Source organism: Enhydra lutris, unplaced genomic scaffold (assembly GCF_002288905.1).
Source record: "Enhydra lutris kenyoni isolate GAN:26980312 unplaced genomic scaffold, ASM228890v2 scaffoldscaffold28, whole genome shotgun sequence".
Classification (NCBI taxonomy): Eukaryota; Metazoa; Chordata; class Mammalia; order Carnivora; family Mustelidae; genus Enhydra; species Enhydra lutris.
This window is the reverse complement of record NW_019154112.1, coordinates 19,760,168-19,783,836: the sequence shown is the minus strand read 5'-3', so window position 1 is coordinate 19,783,836 and position 23,669 is coordinate 19,760,168. Positions and strand designations below refer to the sequence as shown.

Here is a 23,669-nt window from a genome sequence, read left to right as displayed (position 1 = left end):
TGTTTCCTCTTCCTAGTGAGTGGGCAACTTCACCCAAGAATGCTATAATGTTTTATGTAACTCTTGAGCCTGTAGTACCCTGATAACCGTACAGCTAAGTCGTCATTTAGATAAAGAGAGGAAAGCAGTTGCACCCATGGGCAATTAACTTTTTTATTAATAAGCTGTTAGACAATTAAGGGGAGCTTAGACAGTCTCTCGAGTGTGGTATTGTACCAGGTCCCAGGTAAATAACCTTGTTGGTGTGTCGGCTTGTTTTTTGTTGTCAGGGTGCCCATTCCGTCACAGCGATCAGGAGCTGCTGAAACAGAAGTTGCAGTCCTACAAGATTTCTCCCGGAGGGATTCACCAGGTAGGTCAGATTCTGCCAGGCATCCTCAGTAATGAGGTGCCACACCGTTCCTTTTGGTTTCACTGACTATTCGTCAGACCTCACATCACACACCCTATCTTCCAGGAGGAGGAAGCAAAAACCTTGACTTGCCCGGCTTCCAGTCCTTGGAAATTCTGTTCTTCTGTCTGCTAGGCTGCATTCTTTTCTTGGTAATAAAGGAAGCTGGAAGGCTTTTTTTTTTTCCTCTCAATTTGTTTTACTATCTCAATTAAGAACATTTTTAAAAAATAAATTTTTAGAGGAATGCATTGAAGCATGTTAATGAAGCTGAAAATTAATGCCATCATATTTTATTTTGGGAAATTGTTTTCTGTGCTGCATGTAGGTTAAAGCAAAAGATAACATAGTGGCTAAATGTTTTGATAGGCATCACGTCTTGCTGTGTAAATCTGCACTTCTGATGATAGTTCATTAGGTTGAATAATCTGCCAAAATACTTTGTCTTATAAATAATTGAGATTAAAAAAAAAAAAAAATACCCAAATGTAAACTCAAATATTTAAGAGCAATTTAGTAAATATGCTTTTAAAAATATTGTGGCATTGCTATCTATAGTTCTTTAGAATTGACTTGGAATTTGAGGAGTTCAAGGAACATTGGCTTCCTTAGCTTAAGAAGCAGTGTATGTTTGGGGCGCCTGGGTGGCTCAGTGGGTTAAGCCGCTGCCTTCGGCTCAGGTCATGATCTCAGAGTCCTGGGATCGAGCCCCGCATCGGGCTCTCTGCTCTCTAGGGGAGCCTGCTTCCTCCTCTCTCTCTGCCTGCCTCTCTGCCTGCTTGTGATCTCTCTGTCAAATAAATAAATAAAATCTTTAAAAAAAAAAAAAAAAAAAAGAAGAAGCAGTGTATGTTTTAGAGCTGGAACATCCAAATCATTATGTATCCTCAATGATTTTTTCTTAAAGAAAATAAGTACTCTAGAAACCCTACTTCTTTTACAATGTCCAAAATTTAGATTAAATCTAGTTAATTCAGTTCAAATCTTGGAGTTTGACGGTACTCTGGGTAAGGCGGTGCTCAAGGTGCTATTTTAAGATGCAAAGAATCCTATAAATCCTGCTCCTACAGAACCAGAGTCTGGGGAGAAACATATGCCAAGTGTAATGAGAAAGGTACACATAGAAGGTCTTAGGTTTTCTGAAGAGGAAGAATGATAACCAATTGAGGAAGCCAAGGAATATTGAGTGGAAGAGAGCCTCTTTTTTTTTTTTAAATGTTGCTATTTTAATTCTAGTTAGTTAACATATGGTATGATATTAGTTACAGGTATACAACATAGAGATTCGATAATTCCGTACATCTCCCGGTGCTCATCAGAACAAGTGCAGTCCTTAATCCTCACCACTTATTTAAGTCATCCCCCCACCCACTTCCCCCTGGTAACCATCAATGTGTTCTCTAGAGTTAACAGTCTGTCTCTCCTTTTTTCTTGTTTTTTTTTTGTTTTGTTTTGTTTTGTTTTTCCTTTTTTTTTTCTGCTTAAGTTCTACATCTGAGTAAAATCATACAGTATTTGTCATTCTCTGACTTATTTTGCTGAGCATTATGCATTTTAGCTCCATCCATGTCCTTGCAAATAGCAAGACTTCATTCTTTATTATGGCTGAATAATATTCCATGGTGTATATATACCACATCTTTATTCATTAGTTGATGGACACTTTGGCTACTTCCATATTTGGCTATTGTAAATAGTGCTGCTATGAACATAGGGGTGCATGTATGCTTTTAAATTCATGTTTTTGTATTCTTTGGGTAAATACCCAGTAGTGTGATTGCTTGATCATAAGGTAGATCTATTTTTAAACTTTTTTTTAAAGATTTAAATTTTAGGTAGTTAATATACAGTGCAGTATTGGTTTCTGGAGTAGAATTCAGTGATTCATCATTTACATACAACACCCAGTGCTCATCGTAACAGGGACCCTCCTTAATACCCTTCACCCATCTAGCCCATCCCCCCCCCCACCTCGCTTCCTGATTCCTCAGTCTGTTTTCTAACATTAAGAGTCTCTTATGGCTTGTTTCCCTCTCTCCTTTTTTTCTTTTCCCCCTTCCCATATGTTCATCTGTTTCCTTTCTTAAGTTCTACATATGAGTGAGATCATCTGGTATTTGTCTTTCTCTGACTGACTTATTTCACGTAGCATAATATACTCTGGTTCCATCCAACTCATTGCAAATGGCAAGATTTCATTCTTTTTGATGGTTGAGCAACATTCCATTGGGACATGAGTGTGTGTGTGCACACGCGCGTGCGTGTACATGCTCCTATACCATATCTTTTTTATCCATTCATCAGTCGATGAACATTTGGGCTATTTCCATAATTTAGCTATTGTTCATAATGCTGTTATAAACATTGGGTGCACCTTCAGATCTGTAATTTTGTATCCTTTGAGCAAATACCTAGTAGTGCAGTTGCTGGATCATAGGGTAGTTCTGTTTTTTTTTTTTTTTTTTTTTTTTTTTTAAAGATTTTATTTATTTATTTGAGAGAGAGAGAATGAGAGAGAGAGCCTGAGAGGAGAGAGGTCAGTGGAAAAAGCAGACTTCCTGCTGAGCAGGGAGCCCAATGTGGGACTCTATCCCGGGACCCCAGGATCATGACCTGGGCCGAAGGCAGTCATTTAACTAGCTGAGCCACCAGGCGCCCCAGGATAGTTCTTTTTCATAACATTTTGAGGCACCTTCATACTGGTTTGCAAAGTGGCTGCACCAGTTTGGATTCCTACCAAGAGGGCAGGAGGGTTCCCTTTTCTCCACATTCATACCAACACTTGTTGTTTCTTGTGTTGTTGATTTTAGCCATTCTGACAGATATGAGGTGATATTGTAGTTTTGATTTGCATTTCCCAGATGGTAAATGATGATGTGAACATCTTTTCATGCATCTCTTGACCATCTGTGTGTCTTCTTTGAAGAAATGTCTTTTCGTGTCTTTTGCCCATTTTTAATTGGATTACTCAGTTTTTGGGTGTTGAGTTTTGGATTATTGGCTATGTTATTGCAGATATCTACTCCCATTCCATAGGTTGCCTTTTAATTTTGTTGCTTGTTTCCTTTGCTATGCAGAAGCTTTTCATTTTGATGTAGTCCCAATAGTTTATTTTTACTTTTGTTTCCCTTGCCTCAGGAGACATATGTAGAAAAAAATTGTTACCACCAATGTCACAGAGGTTACTTACTGCCTGTATTCTCTTCTAGGATTTGGTGGTTTCAAGTCTCACATTTAGGTCTTTAATCCATTTTGAATTTATTTTTGTGTTTAGTGTTAAGAGAGTGGTCCAGTTTTGTTACTTTGCATGTGATTGTTCAGTTTTCCCAACACCATTTGTTGAAGAGACCTTCTTTTTCCCAGTGGATAGTTTCTGCTTTGTTGAAGATTAATTGGCCATATAATTGTGGTTTTATTTCTGGGCCTTCTGTTCTGTTCCATTAATGTATGTGTCTATTTTTATGCCAGTACCATAGTGTTTTGACCACTACAGCTTTGTCATATAACTTGAAGTGTGGAATTGTGAGCCTCCAGCTTTACTTTTCAAGATTATCTTGGTTATTCCAGGTCCTTTGTGGTTCCATACAAATTTAAGGATTATTTGTTCTTTGAGAGAACTAGAAATTTTGATAGGGACTGCATTAAATGTGTAGGTTGCTTTGGGTAGTATAGACCTTTTAATAGTATTCTTCCAGTCCAGTCCATGGACATGGAATGTCTTTATTTATCTTTGTGTCATTTTCAGTTTCTTTCATCAGAGTTTCATAGTTTTCAGAATACAGGTCTTTCATATCTTTGGTTAGGTTTATTCCTAGGTATCTCATTACTTTCGGTGCAATTGTAAATGGTATTTTCTTAATTTCTGTTCCTGTTGCTTCATTATTGGTGTATAGAAATGCAACAGATTTCTGTAAGTTGACTTTGTATCCTGCGACTTACTGAATTCTTTGATTAGTTCTAGCATTTTTTAGTGGAGTCTTCCAAGATTTCTTTATACAGTGTCTCGTAATCTGCAAATAGTGAAAGTTTTACTTCTTCCTTACCAGTTTAGATGTCTTTTATTTCTTTTTGTTGTCTGACTGCTATGGCTAGGACTTTTAGTACTATGTTGAATAAAAGTGATGCAAGTGGATATCCTTGTCATGTTCCTGATCTTTTTTTCCCCATTAACAATGATATTAGCTATTGGTTTTTCACATAGGGCTTTTATTATGTTGAGGGATGTTCCCTTTAAATGTACTTTGTTTAAGGCTTTTATCATGAAAAGATGTTGCACTTTGTCAAATGCCTTTTTTTTTTCATCTATTGAAATCATATTGTTCTTATTTTTTCTCTTTTCAATGTGACCATCTCATGTTGATTGATTTGGGAATGTTGAACCACATTGCAACCCATGAATAAATCCCACTTGATCACGGTGGCTGACTTTTTAAAATTTATTTTGGATTTGGTTTGCTAGTATTTTGTTGAGAATTTTTGCATCTATGTTCATCAGGGGTATTGGCCTGTATTTTTCTTTTTTTTCAGTGGAGTCTTTTATCTGGTTGTGATTATCAGGGTAATGGCCTCATAGAATGAGTTTGAAAGTTTTCTTTTCTTTTCTATTTTTTTGGAATAGTTTGAGAACAATAGGTATTAACTCTTCTTTAAATGTTGATACAATTTGCATATGAACCCATCTGGTTGGGGACTTTTTTGGGGAATTTTTTTTAATACTAATTCAATTTCTTTTCTGCTAATCAGTCTGTTCAACTTTTCTTTTGCTTCCTGTTTCAGTTTTGGTAGTTATATGTTTTTAGGTATTTATCTATTTCTTCTGGGTTGTCTAATTTGTTGGCGTATAGTCTTTCATAATATTTGTTATTTCTCCTCATTTTTTTTTTTAAGATTTTATTTATTTATTTGACAGACAGAGATCACAAGTGGGCAGAGAGGGAGAGAGGAGGAAGAAGTCTTGCTGCCGAGCAGAGAGCCCAATGCGGGGCTTGATCTCAGGACACTGAGACCATGACTTGAGCTGAAGGCAGACCCTTTAACCCACTGAGCCACCCAGGCGCCCCTCTCCTCATTTGTAATTTTATTTGAGTCTTTCCTCTTTTTAATAGGTCTGGCTAGAGGTATATCAATTTTATTGATTACTTCAAAGAACCATCTCCTGGTTTCATTGATCTGTTCTATTGTTTTTTTAGTTTCTAAATCATTTATTTCTGCTCTAATCATTATTATTTCCTTCCACCAGCTGGTTTTAGGTTTTGTTTGTTGCTCTTTTCTAGCTTCTTTAGGTATAAGGTAAGATTGTGTATTTGAGACTTTTCTTGCTTCTTGAGGTAGGCCTGTATTGCCATATATTTTCCTCCTAGAACTACTTTTGCTATAGTCCAGAAGTTTTGGGCCATTGTGTTTTCATTTTCATTTGTTTCAGTGTACTTTTTTATTTCTTCTTTTATTTCCTGGTTGATACATTCATTGTTTACTAGCATGTTGTTTAATTTCCATGTATTTATGATCTTTCCAGGTTTTTTCTAGTTGTTGACTTCTAGTTTCATAGTGTTGTGATCAGAAAAGATGTATGGTAAGACTTCAGTCATCTTGAATTTGTTCAGAGTTGTTTTGTGGTCTGATACATGATCTGTTGTAGAGAAAGTTCTGTGTACACTTGAAAAGGATGTGTAGCCTCCTGTTTTAGAATGGAATGTTCTGACTATATCTATTAAATCCGTCTCTTCCAGTGTGTCATATAAGGTAATTGTTTCTTTGTTGATTTTCTGTTTAGATGATCTATTGTTGTAAGGGGGGAGTTAGAGTCCCCTACTATTACTGTGTTATTATTGACTAGTTCCTTTATGTTTGTTATTCACCTGTTTAATGTATTGCGTGCTCCTATGTTTAGTACATAAATATTTACAATCTTCTTGTTGTATTGTCCCCTTTATTATGATATAGTACCCTTTGTTTTCTGTTACAGTCCTTGTTTTAGGAAGTTTGTTTTGTCCAGTATAAGTATTGCTACTCTGGCTTTCTTTTTCTTTTTTTCCTTTTTTTAAGAGATTTTATTTATTTATTAATTAGAGGAAGAGAGAGAGAGAGAGACAGAGGGAGAAGCAGGCTTCCCGCTGAGCAGGGAGCCCAATATGGGACTCAATCCCAGGACCCCAGGATCATGACTTGAGCTGAAGGCAGGTACTTAACCGACTAAGTTACCCAGGCACCCATAGTACAGCTTTCTTTTGACATCCATTTGCATTAAAGGTTTCTCCATCCCTTCATTGTCAATATGTGGGTGTCTTTAGGTCTAAAATGAGTCTCTTGTAGGTGGCATATAGTGGGTCTTCTTTTTTTTACCCACTCTGTCACCACGTGTCTTTTGATTGGAGTCTGTTTACATTCAAAGTAATTACTGATAGGTAATGTATTTATTGCCATTTTATTATTTGTTTTGTGGTTGTTTCTGAGGATTTTCTCTGATCTTTTCTTCTCCCTTTCATGATTTGCTTCTTTTCTTTAGTGATATATTAGGATATCTTTCTCTTTATTCTTTGCATTTTTATTAGTGGTTTTCTATATATGGTTTCCTTTACATTTTTATATGGTCTCTTTTGCATATAACAGTCTATGTTGAATTGATTATTAAGTTTGAACCCTTTTTTTTATTACTTTCTTCCCCACTTTTTAGGTATATGCTGTTATATTTTATATTCTATTATTTTGTGAGTTCCTTGACTGATTTTTTTACAGAAATACTCATATTTAGGTGTTTCCTACCCTTATACTGTCACTTCTGGTTGGTCTCTTCCACTCAGTGTGTCCCCTTTAATATTTCTTGCAGATCTGGTTTAGTGGTCATCAACTACTTTAGTTTTTGTTTGTCTGGGAAACTCTTTACCTCTCCTTCTATTCTAAGTTGATAGCTTTGCTGGATAGAGTATTTTTGGCTGCAGATTTTTCTGGAGATTTTCTGCAGATTTTTATGGATTTTTCCCTTGGAAGTTACTGTCTTTTTTTGTCTTGCTGGTTGAAATTTTTCCTTTATCAGAATATTTTGCTAATATAGTTATAATATGTCTTGGCATCAGTCTGATTTTGTTGAATTTGGTGAGAGTTCTGAATGCCACCTGGATCTGGGTATCTTTTTCCTTCCCCAGATTACAAAAGTTTTCAGCTGTTATCTCTTCAAATAAATTCTCTGTCCCCTTCTTTCTCTCTCCTCCTTCTTCTGGGACTCCTATAATATGAATGTTACTATGTTTGATAGAGTGAGAGTTCCCTAAGTCTATTCTCATTTTGTATAGTTCTTTTTTCTGTCTTTTGTTCAACTTGATTACTTTCCATTACTCTGTCTTCTATGTCATTAAGTCATTCTTCTGCTTCTTCCAGCCTGCTGTTCATTCCATCAGGTGTGTTTCTTATTTCCTATATTGTGTCCTTTTTCTCTGCTATGTTATTCCTTGTCTCTGTTAAGGGTCTCACTCATGTCTTCCACTCTTTTCTCTAGTCCAGTGAGTATCCTTATGATCATTACTTTAAATTCTCTATCAGCCATGTTACCTGTATCTGTTTTGCTTAGATCATTGGCCATGGCCTTTTCCTGTTCTTTTATTTGGATAAATTTTTCTTTCTCCTCATTTTGTGGAAGTCTCTGTATCTCTCTCTTTGTGTTAGGAAAGTCAGCCACATCTCCTGTTTTTGTGGTTGATGGCCTTATGAAGAAGTGGTCCTGTAGTGCCCTGCCACGTAGTACCCTCTGTTTCCCAGGGCCTGATGCTTCTGGGAGTGTTTCCAGTGTTTGCTCTGTGAGCTCTGCTATTTTTTCCTGGCTGCTTTATCCGTCAGACCAGTCATCTGCAAAAGCTATCTTTGCCCGTTGTGAACCGTGTTTTTGTCCCTCGCGTGAGTCTTGGCACGTTTTTACTGGGTGTGCGCTGGGCTGTTTGCGAAACGATACCTAGTGCTACTGCTGCCAGAATGGAGACGCTGCGAAACTCCTGCGTCAGCGGACACTGTGCGAGCAGGTATTTGGGCTGCATTTCTCGGGGAGGGGTTCTGAGCTCTGGGACTGAGGCAAGGTGAGTGGGAAGGGCAATTCCACCAGAGTGTAGGCGGACAGTGCTTGGTATAAGCAATTTAGGTAGCAAATGTCAGTATTGCACTACTTCCCACAGGTGGCTCTGTGCGTATGCTGGGCCAGGGAGGGCAATGGCACCCTCTAATTCCCGAGTTCCTAGAGGAGTCTCATGAACACTTTCTCTCTGGGATGCCTACCAAGATGAGCAAACAATCTCTTCACTGTTTGCCATAGGCACTCTTCAGATTGCTCTTCCCAGGCTGTGTGTTCCCCAGACCATTTGCCCTGCCTATTCTCCAAGAGCAACCCTGGTACCCTCCAAGCTCTCCCAGAGCCAAGCCTGCTGACCTTTAAAACTCCAGGCTTTAAGCCCTGCTGGTTGCAAGAACTCAAGAAATTTGTCCCCTCTCACTTTTCAAGCCAATTGCTATAGGGATTTCTTTTCCCATGAGCTGGCCTGTGAGTTAGTCTGTCTCTTCCTGTTTTCCACGACCAGGGCTCCCTCCCTATGCAGTGGTGACTCCTTTCTCCCAAATCATATCTTTGTACTTCCTACCTTCTTTGATGTGGCCTCTTCTCTACCTTTCATTGTGGAGTTTGTTTTGCCAGTTCAGGTCAATTTCTGAGGTATTAAGGATGATTTGTAGTTATCTAGTTGTAGTCATGATATGGGACGAGCCTGGGTCCTCTTCTGCTGCCACCTTCCAACCTCCAAAAGATAAACTCTGAATTGTGCCAGGGGTGGGGGGGGTGGAGAGTGGGAACTAGGAAAAGAGAATGCAAAAATAAAACACAGTCAATGTATAGATTATTAGGATTTCAAGCTTAAGATAATGGAGGCCCCAGTACATAAACATTAATAGACAACTTAAAAGAAGTTGGTTTGAGAGATTAGGTTTAGAGGAGGGATTTCTTTTCTTTTCTTTTTCTTTTTTTTTTTTAATTTAAATTCAACTTCATTAACATATATAGTGTGTTAAGAGTTTCAGTGGGTAGAATTTAAGGGTGGGATATTTAATTGGCAGACAGAATATGGATTTGTCCTACATTAGAGAAGTCAGAACTGGAAATCTGATGTTCTCAGTTAGAAATGTGGAACTCTGGGGTTGGAAGGAACATGAGGAAGCTATTCTTTCTCTCTCTTTTTTTTTTTTTTCAAAGATTTTATTTTTTTATTTGACAGACAGAGATCACAAGTGGGCAGAGAAGCAAGCAGAGGGGTGGGGGGAAGCAAGCTCCCCGCTGAGCAGAGAGCCCAACGTGGGGCTCGATCCCAGGACCCCAGGACCATGACCCGAGCCGAAGGCAGAGGCTTTAACCCACTGAGCCACCCAGGCACCCCTCATGGAGCCACATATGATATGATGTGCCCATGGATGCACAGCTAATATGTCAGTGGTGGAACCAGAACCGAAGTCAGACTTTCTACTCTGCTTTTTTTCTTTTTTTTCTTCTCTCATCCCCAGTTTACTTAAGGGTGATTATCATGAGTTTTTTTTGAGTGTGTGTGGGAGAAAGGGAGAAAAAGATAATGGAGAGAGGAGGTAGGGTGTCAGAAGCCATGTCTTAAAATGGAGTTTTGGCCAAAGCTTCCCTTTTGTCAGCAGTGAGAAATGAAATCAGAAAAGACTGAACAAAAAAGGGAGAGAACGGAAATACATTAGGGAAAAGAAGTATCACACCAGTCACAGAGAATTTTGAGAAGAGGGCCCATATGTGTTCTTCATAGCAGAGAGACTGTATAAAAGGAAGACTGAGAAAAGGTGACTGGGGGTGTTGAGTGGGTTACCCAACTTTGATTTGGTGAAAGGTGTCAACTACTGGTGGAAATCAAAAGCCAGATCACATTTACTTAAGACATGAATGAATAAAAGACAGTGAATTGGATTTGTAGATAATATAAGTGGCCTTTTAAAAAAATGTGCTAGTGAAAGGGATGACAGAGATGTTAGTTTAAGCATCTTGGGATGGTTTATGCTAGAGGAGACCTGAGCCTGTCTTTAGCAAGGGAAGAAAAGACTAATCTTGATAAAAATATTTTTTAAAAGATAATTCCTCAGGAACCAAGCAGGATTAACTTTTCTTTCCTTTACATCATGACTGTACTATATAAGCCTTTGCTCTTAAACTATTTACACAAGATTATAATTATTTAACTGTTCATCTTTCCCACTAACTTTGAAGTTTGCTGAAAGGAGGATTGGATTTTTTTTAAACTTTATCTCTCATAGTAATTCAGTGAGTTTGCATTTGGTAGGTACTGAAAAAATGCTGGAAAATTAAGTGGGCATATTTTTGCCTGAGGTGGGTGCTAGAGTGTGCTTGTGCAGAAACAGGCAAATAGGAACTCAATGACACAGGTGAAACCCTTGTTGAAGAAGGGAGCCTATATACTTGCCCAAAAGGATGATGACTGCAAAGGACATATCTTTCAGCCAATGCAGGACCATAGAGAAGAACTTAGAGGTAAAGCAAAGGGAAGTTGGTGGGATGTATTAAGTGGCCTTACTCTTCCTTGTGAAAGAAGAGGTCTGGTCAGTAGCTTATGGTAGAGGTTAAGAATGGCATTTTGGATATAAGAAAGGTTAGGAGCTATTTATAACGAATTTGATAGGGAATCTAGAAAAAGAGAATTAGAGGCTTATTTTAAGCCATTAGAAAGAATCACTTTTTTTAAAAAACTATGCAATTACCGTGTCTATTGGGAATATCAATGTTTTATTTAATAGTAATGACTGTGTGTTAGAAAGTGGAAGAGGGACTGTAAAGTATCCCCCAAACTGAGAAGGGACTTTGATACCGAAAAACAAAGCAACGCCATGTAGAGTACAGAGTTTTATTCAAGGTAACTTGCTGACAGGATCGAACAGGCAGGGATCTGACAGCTGCACATCTATTTTCCTTAGAATCCAGACCTTAGTCTATGATTTTATAGAGTGAGGGAACATGCGGGAGGGCACTATAGTGAGGTCAAAGGATCTGCATACACTTCCTTGGTAGCTAAAATTTAACAGATCTTGTGGTGCCATCTGTGCATAGAAATAACTATGTTATTTCTAATAGTTATCTAAACATATTTAGGGAAGACCAGGATAAGCCTCCCTGTATTCTGGTCATGGCACATATTAACCTCCAAGGGGTCTGGAACACATAGCACCAAGGGAGGTCATCATGAACATGGACAAGGTGGTGGGCCAAAGATGGAGTCAGTGTGGTCAGTGCTCCTACACTGTGTTTGCTTATGCTTTGCTTTTTGACTCCATTGCATTCCTCCTTTTCCTTTCAGCCTGTAAATAGATCCCTTACTCAGTTGAAGCTGATTAGTAATTCCCACATTAGGCTTTGGACCTGCATTGTAACCTTTTATCTGAGATGAACACAGATGTATAGTGCATGTGGGCAAGCTGTAAATAATATCTGGCTTTCATCTGATGTCTTTTCTGAGTGGATCTCAGTCGAGTGAAGCAGCTGGGGGACTGTGTTCTAAAGGGCAGAAAGTTGATGAATGAAAAATCCAGGTAAAACATTGTGATAAATGCTTAGTTGCAGGTTGGCATGAGTGCAGATTAAATCTTAAAAGCTCCAAGTGCACTTTAAAATATTGAAAGTCAAGAAAAACATCATTAAAATGCACGTAAGGTAAAACTCAATGCAGCTACTTTTTTTTTTTTTTAAGATTTTATTTATTTATTTGACAGAGAGATCACAAGCAGGCAGAGAGGCAGGCAGAGACAGAGAGGGGGAAAGCAGGCTCCCTGCTGAGCAGAGAGCCCGATGCGGGGCTCGATCCCAGGATCCTGGGATCATGACCTGAGCTGAAGGAAGACCTGAGCCACCCAGGCGCCCCTGAATTCAGCTACTTTTATTTCCAAGAAAAACTACTTGAGAAAGATACCTTCAACTATTAAAAAAAAAACAGGAGCGGGCAGGGAGAGGCAGAGGGGGAGAGAAAATCCCATGCAGACTGTGCGGGGCATGTGGGGGCATGCCCCGCACAGAGCCCAGTGCTGGACTCGATCTCACAACCCTGAGATCACCACCTGAGCCAAAATAAAGAGTCAGATGCTTAACCAATTGAGCCACCCAGATGCCCCTGATAATCAGAATCTTGATCAGAAAAGAGATCATTGTGACTTAAATGACATCACCTACTTTTTTAAAAAGCACGTTCAGAGGATCACATTTTTTCCTTTTTGAATGAGCTTGGTATCCTGCTTAAGAAAATTGAACAGATTTAACAGCAATTGAACAACAGAATAAAGCCAAAGAGAATGCACAGCCCAGCATTTATCCCTCAACTCTCCCCAAAAAGACATTAACACAGATGTCAGTTCACCAATGAAACATCAAGATTCTAAACGTTTATACCCCGGCAACACAGCTTAAAAATACATAATGTAAAAAGAGAGAACTGAAAGCAAAACTAGACAAATCCATAGTTAGATTGAAGAGTTCACTTCTCTTTCAGTAATTAATAGAATGAATAGACAGAAAATCAGTAAGGATATAGAAGAATTGAACAACACTGTCAACCATCTTAATCTAATTGACATTTATAAAACATACTACCCGAACCGGGTGAATATACATTTTTTTTTTCATGTATCTATGAGACATTAGCCCAGATATATTATATTTTGGGTCTTAAAAAATCCATTACAAATCTGAATGAAGTAGAGTCATACAAATATGTTTTCTGACACTAAACATGATAGCAAGGCAAGAAAAAGAAGGGAAAGGTAGAAAGAAAGAAAGAAAACCTTTCTTTATTCTCAGATAATGTGACTATCTGAAAAAAATCACAGAACCTATCAAAATGCTATTATAACTAAAAGTTTGCAGGATAATAAACCAATATCTAAAAATTAATATTTCTTCTAGTGAACAAATGGAAATTAAAAGTTTTGGAAATACCATAGGCAGTAGTATCTAAAAGAAATAAACACTTTTTAAAATGTATTTATCTAACAAAATATGTGCAAGATCTCCATGTTGAAACACTTTACACTGAAACACTAATGAATGTAATCAAAGAATAAAGTTGTAGATGCTCATTTACCTGATTTTAAGACTTACTTTAAAACTACTGTAATCAAGACAGTGTGATATTAGAGAAATTATAAACATAGAGATCAGCTGGGCAAAACTAAAATTCCAGAAGTAGAGCCACATATTTAAAAATGGGCAACCATTTATATACCAATAAGTTATGCAACCTAGACAAAATGGATGCATTCCTGGAAAACTATAAACTTCCAAAACTGAATCAGGAAGAAACTGACAACCTGAGTAGACCAATATCTAGTAATGAGATTGAAGCAGTGATCAACAACCTCCCAAAAAACAAGAGCCCGGAACCTGATGGATTCCCTGGAGAATTGTATCAAACATTCAAAGAAGGAATAATACCTATTCTCCTGAAGCTGTTTCAAAAAACAGAAGGAAATCTTTTTATGAAGCCAGCATTACCCTGATCCCCATACCAGGCAAAGACCCCACCAAAAAGGAGAATTTCAGACCAATATCCCTGATGAATATGGATGTCAAGATTCTCAACAAGATCCTAGCTAATAGGATCCAACAGTACATTAAGAAGATTATCTACCATGACCAAGTGGGATTTATCTTTGGGATGCAAGGGTGGTTCAACATTTGCAAATCAATCAGTGTGATAGAACAAATCAATAAGAAAAGAGAGAAGAACCACATGGTCCTCTCAATTGATGCAAAAAAAGCTTTTGACAAGATACAACATCCTTTCCTGATTAAAATGATTCAAAGTATAGGGATAGAGGGAACATGCCTCAACTTCATAAAATCTGTCTATGAAAAACCCACAGCAAATATCATCCTCAATGCGGAAAAGCTGACAGCCTTCCCTTTGAGATCAGGAACATGACAAGCATATTCACTCTTGCCACTGTTGTTCAACATAGTACTAGAAGTCCTAGCAACAGCAATCAGACAACAAAAAGAAATAAAAGGTATTCAAATCGGCAAAGAAGAAGTCAAACTCTCTCTTTGAAGATGACCTGATACTCTATATGGAAAACCCAAAAGACTCCGCCCCCAAACTACTAGAACTCATACAGCCATTCAGTAATGTGTCAGGATACAAAATCAATGTACAGAAATCAGTTGCTTTCTTATACACTAACAATGAAAATATAGAAAGGGAAATTAGAGAATCGATTCCATTTACTATAGCACCAAGAACCATAAGATACTTGGGAATAAACCTAACCAAAGAGGTAAAGGATCCATACTAGAGGAACTACAGAACACTCATGAAAGAGTTCTTCACTTCATGAAGAAGACACAAAAAGATGGAAGAGCATTCCATGCTCATGGATTGGAAGGATAAACATTGTTAAAATGTCTATACTGCCTAGAGCCATCTATACACTTTCAATGCCATCCAGATCAAAATTCCACCAGCATTTTTCAAAGTGCTGGAACAAACAATCCTAAAAGGTGTATGGAACCAGAAGAGATCCCGAATTGCTAAGGAAATGTTGAAAAAGAAAAACAAACCTGGGGCATCACATTGCCTGATTTCAAGCTTTAATGTAAAGCTGTGATCACCAAGACAGCATGGTACTGGCACAAAAACAGACACATAAACCAGTGGAAGAGTAGAGATCCCAGATATGGACCCTCAACTCTATGGTCAAATAATCTTCAACAAAGCAGGAAAAAATATATAGTGGAAAAAAGTCTCTTCAATAAATGGTGCTGGGAAAATTGGACAGCTACGTGAAGTAGAATGAATCTCGACCATTCTCTTAACACCATACACAAAGATAAACTTGAAATGGATAAAAGACCTCAACGTGAGGCAGGAATCTATCAAAATCCTAGAGGAGAACAAAGGCAGTAACCTCTTTGGCAGTGGCCACAGCAACTTCTTTCAAGACATGTCTCCAAAGGCAAAGGAAACAAGCGAAAATGAACTTTTGGGACTTCATCAAGATCAAAAATTTCTGCACAGCAAAGGAAACAGTCCACAAAACAAAGAGGCAAGCCACGGAATGGGAGAAGATATTTGCAAATGACACTACAGATAAAGGGCTGATATCCATGATCTATAAAGAACTCCTTAAACTCAACACACAAAACAGATAATCCTGTCAAAAAATGAGCAGAAGACATGAACAGACACTTCTCCAGTGAAGACATACAAATGGCTAACAGACACATGAAAAAATGTTCATCATCCTTAGCCATCAGAGAGTTTCAAATTAAAACCACATTGAGATACAATGTGAGGTTTGAGGTACAAAGCTTACACCAGTTAGAATGACCAAAATCAACAAGACAGTAAACAATGTGTGTTGGAGAGGATGTGGAGAAAGGGGAACCCTTTTACACTGTTGGTGGGAATACAAGTTGGTGCAGCCACTTTGGAAAACAGTGTGGAGATTCCTCAAAAAGTTAAAAATAGAGCTACCCTATGACCCTGCAATTGCAGTACTGGGTATTTACCCCAAAGATACAGATGTAGTGAAAAGAAGGGCCATCTGTACCCCAACATTCATAGCAGCAATGGCCACAGTCACCAAACTGTGGAAAGAGCCAAGATGCCCTTCAAAAGATGAATGGATAAAGAAGTTATGGTCCATATATACAATGGAGTATTATGCCTCCATCAGAAAGGATGAATACCCAACTTTTGTATCAACATGGATGGGACTGGAAGAGATTATGCTAAGTGAAATAAGTCAAGCAGAGAAAGTCAATTATCTCATGGTTTCACTTACTTGTGGAGCATAGGGAATAACACGGAGGACATTGGGAGATGGAGAGGAGAAGTGAGATGGGAAAAATCAGATGGGGAGACAAACCATGAGAGACTGTGGACTCCGAGAAATAACTGAGGGTTTTGGAGGGGAGAGGGGTGGGGGTTGGATGAGCCTGGTGGTGGGTATTAAGGAGGGCATGTATTGCATGGAAAAGAAAATTTAGAAAATAAAAATAAAAATGGGCAACTAATTTTTAAACAAAGGTGTCAGGGCAGTTCAATAGGGAAAGTATTGATAGTCTTTTCAATAAGTTGTAGAATAGCTGAATGTCCATATGAAGAAAAAAAGGAAAGAACCTAGCCTCATACCTCATATCTTATATAAAAATTAAATTGAAGTGGATTATAGACCTAAATGTAAGCTTTTCAGCAGATTCAGTGTCTGATGAGGCTCTGCTTCCTGGTTCATAGATGGTTGTCTTCTCATGTGTCCGTCCTTACACAGCAGAAAGGGGAAGGACCTCTCTGGGCTATCTTTTATTAGGGCAGTAATCACCTACCAAAGGTCCTATATCCTAATACCATCAAACTGGGGGTTAGAATTAAACATATGAATTAGGGTACAATTGTGGTACATTCAGGGCAAATACTTTCTACTATTTTTTAGCTTGTCTGATTAATGCTTTTTTGATAATGTTGATCAAACATTAATGGACAAGAGTTTTTGGTTTTGATGAAATCCACTGTTTTCCTTTGTTACCTGTAGTTTTGATATGATGTCTGATAGTCCATTGTCAAATTCAGTGTTAAAAACATTCACACCTATATTTTCTTGTTATAAATCCATAGTTCTGGCTCTTACATTAGATTATTAATCCATTGGAGTTAATTTTTGTATATGGTATGGTATAAGGGTCCAATGTCATTATTTTCCATGTGGATAGCCAGTTGTCCCAGCACCATTTATTGAAAAGACTGCCTATTGTAATGCTTTTACACCCTTGTCAAAACTCAGTTGGACATGGAATGGTTTATATGGATTTATTTCTGGGCTCTTAGTTCTGTAGCACTGGTCTGTATGTCTGTCTCTTTGCCAGTACCACACGTTTTTGATTACTGTAGCTTTGTAGTAAATTTTGAGATTAGAAAGTTTGATTCCTCCACCTTTGTTGTTCTTAATATGTGTTGGCTATTTAGAGTCTTTTGCAATTCCACATGAATTTGAGGATTATCTTTTCCATTTCTGCAAAAAAGACTTTTGGATCTTTCATAGGGATTGCATTCAATCTGTAGATTGCTTTGGGTAAAATTGATACATTAACGAAATTTTCTTTTAATCCATGAACGGCGATTTCTTTCCATTTATTTATATCTTTAATTCCTTTCAGCAATGTTCTGTAGTTTTCAGCATTACATGTCTTTCACCTCCTGAGCAAAATTTGTTCCTGGATATTTCATTCTATTGAATGCTGTTGTAAATGGAATTTCCATTTTCTGATTGTTCATTGCTACTACTAGAAATACAACTGATTTCTACGTGTTGTTCTATCCTACAGCTTTGATGAATTCATATTTTTGTTCTAATAGTTTTTTAAATGGATTCTTTAAGGATTTTTCTTCAGAGTAGATATCTGTGAATAGGTATAGTTTTACTTTTTTGTTTCCATCTGGATGCCTTTTATTTCTTGCTAATTGCTCTGACTAGAATTCCAGTACCATTCAACAAATGGCAGCAGTGAAAGAAGGCACTTTGTCTTTTCTTGATCTTGGAGGAAGGCTTTCAGTATCTCATCATGATTATGAGGTTAGTTGTAGGATTTTCATAAATGCTCCTCATTATGTTAAGGAAGTTTTCTTCTATTCTTAGTTTATATGTGGGTCTGGGTGTGTTTAGTCATGAAAAGGTGTTAGATGTTGTCTGATGCGGTTTTTGTCCTTCATTCTATTAATGTGATGTATTACATCAATTGGTATTCATATGTTGAAACACCCTGGCATTATTGGGATAAATCCGACTTGTTCATGATTTATAATAGTTTTTAATGTACTGCTGGATTTGGTTTGCTAGTATTTTGTTGAAGTTTTTGCATCTATATTCATTAGGGATACTATCTGCAGTTTTCTTTTGATGTTTTTGTTTGGCTTTGCTGTCAGGGTAATGCTGACCTCAAGGATGACTTAGAAATTGACTCCTCTTCTATTTTTGGAAGAGTTTGAAAGGGATTGGTGTTAATTCTCTGCTAAATGTTTAGTAGAACTGACCAGTGAAACCCTCTGGTGCTGGGCCTTTCTTTGATGGGAGGTTTTTAAATACTGATTCAATCTTTGTCTTTCGTTAAGTTTCTTCAGATTTTCTATGCATTCTTGGGTCAGTTTTAGCAATTTACATATTTCTAGGAATTTGTCCATTTCATCTAGGTTATCTAATTGATTCTTAGTATTCCTTTATAATTCTTTTCATTTTAGGGAAGTCAGTGTTAATACTCTTACTTTCATTTCTCATACTAGTAATTTGACTCTTTCATTTTTTTCTTATATAATCTAGCTAAAGCTTTACCAATTTTATTGATCCTTCCAAAGAACCAACTTTTTATTTTTTATTTATTTATTTATTTTTTAAAAGATTTTATTTATTTATTTGACAGAGATCACAAGTAGGCAGAGAGGCAGGCAGAGAGAGAGGGGGAAGCAGGCTCCCCGCTGAGCAGAGAGCCCGACGCGGGGCTTGATCCCAGGACCCCGGGATCATGACCTGAGCTGAACGCAGAGGCTTTAACCCACTGAGCCACCCAGGCGCCCCAAGAACCAACTTTTTAAAAAAATTTTTTTCATTTGCATTTGTGTTCTCTATTTTGTATATCTTCACTTTGATCTTTATTTCCTTCCTTCTCTTGATTTTGGGTTTAGTCTGCTCTTCTTTTTCTAGTTACTAAAGGTATCAAATTAGGTTATTGATTGAAATCTTTCTTCTTTTTAAGTGTGTACATATGTATATACCTATTGCCATTTTCTTGTTTCCTTGAGTGTGTTTTTTATAGTTCTTTTATAGTTTTTTTTTATAGTTTTATAGTTGTTTTCTTGAGTGTTTTTTTTTATAGTTCTTTTTTGTTTCTTTTCTTTTGTGTGTGTGTGTGTGTGTGTGTGTGTGTGTGTGTGTGTGTGTGTGATTTGATGAATTTCTTTACAGTTTTGTTTGGACTTTTTCTCTTTGTTTCTCGTGTATCATAAGTTTTTGTTTGTGGTTACCATGAGGTAACTCTTTGTTATATAGTAATGTATTCTAAATTGATGGTCACTTAAGTTGGAATACATTCTAAAATTACTACATTTTTCCTAACCCCCACCATGTTTTATGTATATAGATATATATAAAGATATTTTACATCTTTTTATTTTGTGTATTTGTTAACTAATCATTGAAGATATAGTTGATTTTACTACTTTTGTCTTTTATTCTTCAAACCACCTTTATATATGGCTTTAGCTGCTGTAGTAATGCTGGTGGTCAGGACTGAACCCTAATGTGCCTGGCTGTGAGGTCTGACTACAACTATTTCAGGTGTGCTTATGTGTGATACTGAACATTCTCGTCTTTTGGCAGTAGCCACTTTTTAGGGGTGTCACTTCCAGTTAAGTCTACCTACTTGGCGCTTTCAGGTAGTAACCACTTTGAGGGACACACTGAGTGCTTTTCTTTTTTTTAAGGTTTTATTTATTTATTTATTTGAGAGAGAGAGAGAGAGAGAGAGCGCACAAGAGCTGGGTGAGGGGCACAGGGAGAAGCAGACTTCCTGTTCAGCAGGGAGCCCAATGCAGGGCTCAATTCTGGGACTCCAGGATCATGACCTAAGCTGAAGGCAGACACTTAACTGACTGAGCCACCCAGGTACCCCAAGTGCTTTATGATAGTACCTTATTCTGTTTTCTTCATAGCAACAGCATTAGATGAACCTTCGTTTTCTTTTTAAGATTTTATTTATTTATTTGACAGAGAGAGAGGCCACAAGCAGGCAGAGAGGCAGGTAGAGAGAGGGGGAAGCAGGCTCCCCGCTGAGCAGAGAGCCCAATGCAGGGCTTGATCCCAGGACCCTGAGATCATGACCCGAGCCGAAGGCAGAGACTATAACCCACTGAACCACCCAGGCGCCCCTGAACCTTCATTCTTACTTATTTTTTCTATGCAACATAAACTCCCTGAAAACAATAACATGTCCATCTTGTTTATCTCTGTTTCTTATAACAGTGTCTGGTAAAATAGTACAGAAGACAGTTTCGGGTTTTAAAATTGACATTTCATTTAAGTTTATGAGCTATTGTTTAAAAAAATTCAACTGTGTGAATTTTAACGTTCTTATTGTCTTTATTCAGTAGTTCACAAACTAGTTAGCATACAATCTAGGAAATAGAAATGAATTTCTTGGTGCTATACAAATGAAAAACTTATAGTCCGAAGGGAGTGGAACAAGGAAGTTTATAGCAGATCAAAAAAGTGGATTTATTATTGCAAGGTCACTTTCCTGTAGAGGACAGCAGGAGTCTGTCAGGCAGATCAGGTGCCATTTAGGGGATTCCTGATTGACTGGTTGAAGATTCCATTTCTGGGAGAGCTGAAAACTGTGATTAAGTAAAGTTTCAATTTGGTTAGATGGGGCTTAGCAAAAGTGACTTCGTTATGGTCCTGTTGTCTTAATAATAATCCACCCCTTTGATCAGACTCTCAGCCTAAGAGATGTGATCAAAATTGTAGGTACTACCACTACTCTCATCTACTGCTCTGGAGTTCTCAGGGTTTGTTTGTTTGTTTGTTTGTTTGTTTGGCAGAATCTCTGTGTGCTATTCATCAGTCATGTTGTCTTTTCACTGAATCTCTTTATGGAAGAGTCATGATATTGGGTTCATATTCTTTACGTTGGTCATTCTCCTCATCCTTTTCTGACATTCTACTCTAAAGGAGATCATTTGCTTGCTGGTTAGTGGTTCTGAGCATGCATTTAAAGCTTTTGAGAGAATGATGTACATCAGGGAGAATACCAGGATTATTAAAAACATCATACTTCCCAGTGTTTGGGGTTTATATCAGAGCCATGGTCCCCAAGACCCAAAGCCGTCAGAATCCATTAAGTCAAGGAAAACCCACAATGAAGGAGTTACTTTGGTAAGCCATCTGGCTTGTTTAGTGATCTAACGTAGTACGAATCTTAACTTCCCCAGAAGTATCAGTCCAAGTAAAGCAGTTGGTCTTGGCTGTAGTATAGATACCTCCTTGCTCTGCTAAAAGATAATCAAGATCTATCCTATTATCAAGAACAACTTTGGCCAGAGAATCTGGGTGTTTTTGTTAGGCAGCTACCGCTTTTGCAGCAGATTCTGTAGTACCTTTAAGAATCAAAAAGAGGTTCCTGATTATAGCCTTATTTGATCTTACTCAAAGTCAGAGAATTCAGGAAAAGGATGGTTAAGCAGCAGAGGAAAGGGGGAATGCAAAGGAACATCCTTGATCTGATGTCTTAGGTGGAAGCAATCTACTTCAATGTTGGCTAATTCTTTTCCTAGTCAATTTGATTTTTGCGGTCTAGCATTTTCACAGGACCAGATGTCATGTGAGACCCTTTTCAGCTGTGAAATATGCAGCCAAGACTCAATACCTTGCAAAAGAACCTTGGTAGGGTACTTTCCTGGAATCTCACATTTGCAAAAGCATCAGAGTAAAACAATAACTGTCTGTAAATGACAAAAGACTTAAAAAGCCTATGGTTAAAGACTTGATGAGAGTTTATTTTACTGTAATTGACTGGGAAATTTGGTTATTTCTGTGATACACAGCATTTTAAGAAAATGGCTGGACTTATGACTGATAACATTATACCAGGACATATCAGATTTCTAGGAATTTTGTACAATTTCTAGAATACATACAAATAATAAATTTCTAGAATAATAAATTTCTAGAATACATACAAATAATAAATTTCTAGAATACATACAAATAATTTGCATCCATAGAAATATTACCTGATAGTTTTAACATCACTTCTTATTTGATAATGCTTTCCACATAATTGAACAAATCTAACCAAATTAGTTTAACATTTTACCAGGTGAAAAACAAATAAACCCTGTGATATTTTTCAGGGGCCTTTTGGTAAGTCTCAGTTTCTTGGAGGTAAAAAAGACTAGTTAGAATTTGATTTTGGTCAAAAGGTTTGAACATCTGACTAAATATGATCACAGATCATTATGAAATAATGCTTAGTTACCTATTTAACCAAAATAACAATAGAAGATGTAAAAGGCATATACAGAAGGTTACATAGTTGTAAACAAAACTTAGCTCTTTTTAATTTTTTTTTAAATTATTTATTTATTTTAGAGAGAGAGTGTGTGTGTGACCAGGGGTAGGGCCAGAGGGAAAGCAAGAGAGAGAATCCTCCAAGAGATATCCCGCTAAGCAGGGAGCCCAATACGGGGCTCAATCCCAAAACCGTGAAATCATGACCCGAGCCGAAACCAAGAACTAGCAGCTCAACCGACTGAGCCTCCCAGGTGCCCCTAAAACTTAGCTCCCTTAATATTGAGAATATTGAGTTTCTGTTTTCTTTCCGTCTTCTTTATTATTTTTTTTTTTTTGTTAAGATTTTGTATTTATTCATTTGACAAGAGAAAGAGCACAAACAAGGGGAACAGCAGGCAGGAGGAGAGGGAGAAGCAGACTCCCTGCTGATCATGATCTGAGTTAAAGGCAGACACTTAACTGACTGAGCAACCCAGGTTCCCTGAGAATTTTGGGTTTTCTTAAGTAATCAGAGGCCTAATAAAGACAACATGAAGCACAGTAAATTGTTTTGTTTTGTTAAGACACAGAATCTTTGCTATCCATTCAAATTACCTAAAAGGTAAAGAAACTCTCACAGTCCTGTATCAAAAGAAGATCAAAAGTCCAAGAAAACTTTGTTCTTTTAGTTGAAAGAAAATCATATTCTCATTGTATACCAATGTGCTTTTGGTATTAAAACTCATTTTAAGAATTAAATCAATTCTATTTATAGCCAGCTTGACCACACACAAAATTTCTTTCCTCCATATTATTTTACACAAATTTTCGGTCACTTTTTTTTATCTTAAGTCATATTTTATCATAAATTATAGTTATTTTGGAACAACCATTTTACCTTCCTTGCCTCTTTTTTATACACGGTTGTTTCCTCTCACCCCTATTATTTCTAAGTAGTTTTAATTACATATATTGGTAGAATTCTTAACTGTTAGAATCCTTAATTCTTAGTGAAAACTAATAGATAAGCAATTGTAGACTGTCTTTCTACACTAGGATTCTATATTGGGAAACTTGTAAGTCTTACAATTTTTAGAAGTATGTTTTCTCATAGAGAAAGTTTTAATATGGCATAAAACATGTTTACTAATAGATCCAAGTATCTTAAGTTTCTCTAAGAATCCAGAAGTAGATACACTTGTGT

The 23,669-nt window shown here is 37.3% G+C and overlaps 1 protein-coding gene across 2 annotated transcripts in view; it reads left to right on the top strand.

The window, feature by feature from the left end:
* Positions 1–23,669, top strand: part of LOC111152363 (DNA primase subunit 2) — a 330,198-nt gene that overhangs the window by 278,558 nt on the left and 27,971 nt on the right. For both annotated transcript variants that reach the window (XM_022510876.1, XM_022510877.1), the window contains exon 12: positions 270–352. In XM_022510876.1, coding sequence (XP_022366584.1) covers positions 270–352 — 83 coding nt within the window. The remainder of the gene's footprint in view (positions 1–269; positions 353–23,669) is intronic.